This window comes from Atta colombica, unplaced genomic scaffold (genome assembly GCF_001594045.1).
Source record: "Atta colombica isolate Treedump-2 unplaced genomic scaffold, Acol1.0 scaffold146, whole genome shotgun sequence".
Classification (NCBI taxonomy): domain Eukaryota; kingdom Metazoa; phylum Arthropoda; class Insecta; order Hymenoptera; family Formicidae; genus Atta; species Atta colombica.
This window is the reverse complement of record NW_017259235.1, coordinates 7,705-12,684: the sequence shown is the minus strand read 5'-3', so window position 1 is coordinate 12,684 and position 4,980 is coordinate 7,705. Positions and strand designations below refer to the sequence as shown.

Below are 4,980 nucleotides of genomic sequence, written 5' to 3'. Positions count from 1 at the left end.
TATACGAGGTATATGACGGGATTTATTACAAGGTTTATTATATTACTTTATTAAGAAGATGCTCTGCAGAGAAAGTATTATATATATATATATATACCAAAAAGATGTATATTAATTATAGAAAATATATCTGAAAAATTAGCTAAAATTAAAAATTGCATTGTTTGGATGTTCAAAAAGTACAGTCAAAGTGTACGTGTAGAGAAATTTAGCTTTTAAAATCAAGAATATATGCGAAGCTCATTTGTTAATGTAAGAATAGAACATATTTATTGTATAACATTGCTAATTAATGTTTATTTTCTACAAATAAGATTTTTTTTATAAAAAATTTCCTTGTACAAATACTTTTTGTTTTCACTGTAGATATTATTATTTGACATTAATCTTTTTCGGATATGATACAGACTATAGATTTTAGAGTTTTTTATTATTTATTAAAAATAAATCTATTATTTAATTTTAAATTTTTATTTGAAAAAGAAAATTACCTCAGATTTGATCACAAATTCATGAAGTTAACTTAGGATTTTTCGATTTTTCACTCGAATAATTGTTTGATTCAACTGAATATTTAAATTATTAAAAGACAATTTAAATTAATGGAATCTGTCTGGAATATGATTAATTTGTTACTAAATTTAGAGAGATATGATTATCTTACAGTTATATAATAATCGATTATTAAATTATTTTAAAAAATGTGAATGCGAAAAGAAAATCCCACTATTTCACCTCACTTCAAACTGCTGATTGACAAAATAGATTTTGGGACACGTTATTGAGTTTACGGTTATATTCATTTATTGCTAACAAAATAAATTACTGTTATAAACTTCATCATGAATGAGGAAAAAAAGAATGATTTTATTGAAATGGAAGCGAGAATGTATGCACCTCTGGAGTGGGATTCACCGGCGATATGCAAAATCCAGGATCTCAAGGAAGCGCATTACGATGAAGCTCTGCGTTTGATAAAAGTTCAGCAGCGAGAAAAATCTAGAGAGAACAACGCGCTCGCATTGAATAGTTCAACGCCAATTAATTACAAGCTTTGATCGTACGAAAATGATGTTTTTTTTTCGACTTTCCTTGTTCTGCGTTTTTCTACTCCTCTCATCTGCCAAGTATTTTTTCCACAAAATTCGATTAGAAAATCACGGTTATCTCATTTATCGCTCGCATGTTATCATCATGTAATTACTGAAACTTGAGGAAATGCATTATTTCAGAGAATTCTCGTAAGATATCAATGGAGCTTGAATTATCCGTCGATCGACATATTGAATTTTTGGCCTTATTGTTTCCTTACTATTTATAGAGGCAGAAACTATAAATAAGAAGAATAATAAATAAGAAGATCTTAGAACTTTAATCTAGGCTCAGATATTAAATAAATTCATAACTGATTTTATTCTCATATTGGCTCACTTTCTTTACAACAATAATTTCTTTAAAATTATAGAATAATAGAAAATAAAAGATTCATTTATTTCTTGCAAATGTAATAATAAAGATTATTGACTCTCTCGCAGCATCATTTTTTTCGGGAGGAACCGATGTGCAAAACAGTCGCCTTGTTGCAAGATGAGACGTCCGTCAATTCATATTTAGATCTTATAAGAACATGGATGAAAGACACTACCAGTTTGGTTGCGCTTAGTCTGACATCTGGACGAATCATTGGGGTTGCTGTTACTCAAATCAATAGCAATTTGGATAAAAGCGATGTATACAATCGAGTACAAGTACGTGAGGTTTTGTTACATTTTATTATAATTTTATAACTCTAATTCTTTGTTTAATTTTAATTTGAGTTCAACTAACTCTTCATCTTTTTCTAAAATTGCAAAAAGATAAAGAATAAGTTGAATCAAAATAAGTTAATCTATATTGGACTCAAGAAACGGGCACAAGAATTCAATATAACAAGAATACCAAATAATTAACATTCTTATGTTAACATTATTATTAACATTATATAAAAAAATTATTTTTTATATGTAAATGGAAAAACTGGAGGAAGTATCTTACTGTTTACGTGATCTTTTAAGATTCTATAATATTATTTAGGACGATCTTAAATAAGATTATAGAACTATGAGTTTCTTAAGATTAGCTGAGATAAGTCAAATTGAGTAAATTGAGTAAACGATATAACAAAAAACATTTGATTGGTTTAGAATTTTGAAGGAGATGCACTAGAAAAAATTATGGGCCTGATCAATGCTCTAATAAAACAGTCGAACGCGTACAAAGAATTCGATTGCGAAATATATTTTCGAGTCCATGTTCTTTGCGTTCATCCATCTTATCAGCAAAAAGGCATCGGCGCGGCCCTATTGAAGGTTTGCATCCAAGTTGCGTCCAAATTTGACATATTGGCTGTAGGTGCCATCTTCACGTCGGGTTTGAGCCAGTCATTAGCCTTGAAGCTGGGCTTTCGTCTCATTGCAGAAATTCGTTACAGTCGCTGGGTCGTCGGAGACAGAGTCGTGTTCGACGATACCGGCAAGGGAAATTACTCGGCCGCTTTTATGGGAATAAAAATACCTAGCAAGTAGTGTTACATATATAAATCACTGCAAAAAAGTACATATGTATATATTTTTTTTTTAAACATGATGATCAAGAATGGAAAGAGGAAATATAATTGTTTCATGTATTAAAGCTTTAATAAAATAAAATTTTTAGAATATAAACTTATTGACAATTCTTATTAATATAATTTTATAAATGTAAAATTTTAATTAATGACCAAATTTGACGATCTCAAACAGAGTATATACATATAGTGAGTGCAAAAAGTATTTATACAGAGAAAACATTTAAAAAAAAAAGACTTTATTTTTAAAACATAAATATTATCCAGCGAGAAATGAGTCATCGAATTGATGTCAAATCGATATCGATAAGATGATTTTAACACCAATTAGATTTCAATTCGACGTTTAATTGACGATCATTTCTTACTGGGTAATTAACAATTGTTCATAGATAATAAAATAAATTGTATGTTTCTTAAAATTATATATACCAAAAAGATGTGTATTAATTATAAAAAATACATAATCTGAAAAATAAGCGAAAATAAAAAAAAATTCTATTGTTTGGATGCTTAAAAAATATTTGTACGATCGAAAAATTCAGCTTTTCAAATTAGGAATACATGCGAAACTCGTTTGAACAGAATATATTCATTGTATAAAATTGCTAATGAATGTTTATTTTTTTAAATAAGACTTTTTTTATAAAAAATTTCCTTGTACGAATACTTTTGTTCTCACTATATTTAGTAACAATTTCGGCTGGGATGCACCGACTGCACATTTCGGATGTCGGTGCAACTGGTGTATTCGACTGGTTGAGTGGTGCAATTCCTTGCCAGTGTCGCATGTTCGCCCGAATTCGGTACACCGCACAAGTGTACACAAAGTGGCCCTGACAAATTTGTTGGAGCCAGTTGGTGTAATTGTTAGGCTTAGTACTTTCATGAGACGCTGAAATGCGTGTGAAATGTGTGTGTGTGTGTGTGTGTGTGTGTGTGAGTGTGTGTGTGATCAAGTGGTATTAATTTTGTCGCTAATGTCTGATTGCAGTTCACTTGATGTTAACGATTCGAAACTTTTACTTGATCAATTGGAAGAAAGAATTTTACCTGACCAATCAAAAAATACTTCGAAACATTCGTAGCAGTAAGTGGACTGTAGCCAGGCATAGCCTTCATCTGAAAATTGATATCCAATCTGTAGCGTCAATTTTGATTTTATGAGTGATTTATATATACTCATGGAATTTTTGACATCATCAAGTGACGATGACGAATTAATATTGACAGAATATAAAAAAAGGTAAAGCGAAAATAAAAAATTACATTAAAGAAGTCCAAAAAATGTCCGATGAAACAGTGAATTTTGCAGGTTAAATTAAAATTATAGTAATATAATATTTAATATTAAAGTATAATATTATAATATTTAATATTTATGTTTTTATTATATATTTATATTATATTTACTCGTACTACTCGAAAAGAAAGCTATCACAATAAAATCGATATAAACGTGGCCATTTGTATTCCAAAAAAGCACAAAGAAGAAAGTGAAAATTAGAGAACCTCACAGGGAGAGAGTGGCAACCTGCATCATGTAACTTCTTTGATTTGAGTATGGACATCAAAGCTCCAAGGCATGGAAGAGATTGGAGAAAACTGGTCACCCCGTGATGTCCTGATTGGACATGGTGCAACAACGTGATGCAATATGTCACTCTCTCCCTGTCAGGCTTTCTAGTAAAAATCGGTCACCTCAAACCGGATAGATTTCTCGAAAATCGTGAATGATGCAAACAGTCGAAAATGGCAAAACTATTCTTCAAATACTGGATGCCTGCGATCATGATACTGCACGCGACCAGATTATAGATCGATAATAATTTCACATTTCATGAATCTCATGTTCGCTTGACGAAACATACACTGTCGCGGTAGTAGGAATTAAATAACGGTGTACAACAGTCGTGATATGCACCAGTGCACGTTGGTGTTTCCAGCTGAAATCGCTATTAGTTCGTATAATCGTACTACATTCACAAATTGTGGAGAAATATTCATCTTATATGCGCGTTTATTTCACTTATGTCCATTTTCACCAATGTAGATTAATTTTAATCTCTCTTCAATTTACTTTTCGTCTTTTTCTAGTTCTAAAGAGAGTTAAAAAAAAGAGGAAGAGTAAGTTGAACCGAGATTAAAGTTAATCTACATTGGTGGAAACGGACATTAATGCTCATTTTTCTAATTTTAAAAATAAGAAAAAAACAGAATAATCCAGTAAACGAGAATGGATTAAAGTAGATTGAAATTTTTTTCTATCCGTATTTTAAATAGCAAATACTTTTTTTGGGATTTAATTCAATTGGATTCAATTAGATGCAATTGGATTGAAAAAACTGCATTTTCTATTCAAAATTTTGAATTGA

General features: G+C 30.3%; 1 protein-coding gene across 1 annotated transcript; it reads left to right on the top strand.

Moving 5' to 3' along the window:
- The first annotated feature begins 842 nt into the window (after positions 1-842).
- Positions 843-2,564, top strand: LOC108685085. Its single transcript, XM_018189724.1, has 3 exons — positions 843-980; positions 1,536-1,748; positions 2,184-2,564. The coding sequence occupies exons 1-3, from the start codon at positions 843-845 to the stop codon at positions 2,562-2,564; spliced, it is 732 nt and encodes a 243-aa protein (XP_018045213.1).
- The last annotated feature ends 2,416 nt before the right edge of the window (positions 2,565-4,980 follow it).

Coding starts and splice junctions, on each gene's coding strand:
- LOC108685085 (XM_018189724.1), top strand. CDS start 843: ATGAATGAGGAAAAAAAGAATGATTTTATTGAAATGGAAGCGAGAATG. Junction 981..1,535: donor AAGCTCTGCGTTTGATAAAA/GTTCAGCAGCGA, acceptor ACTCTCTCGCAG/CATCATTTTTTTCGGGAGGA. Junction 1,749..2,183: donor ATGTATACAATCGAGTACAA/GTACGTGAGGTT, acceptor TGATTGGTTTAG/AATTTTGAAGGAGATGCACT.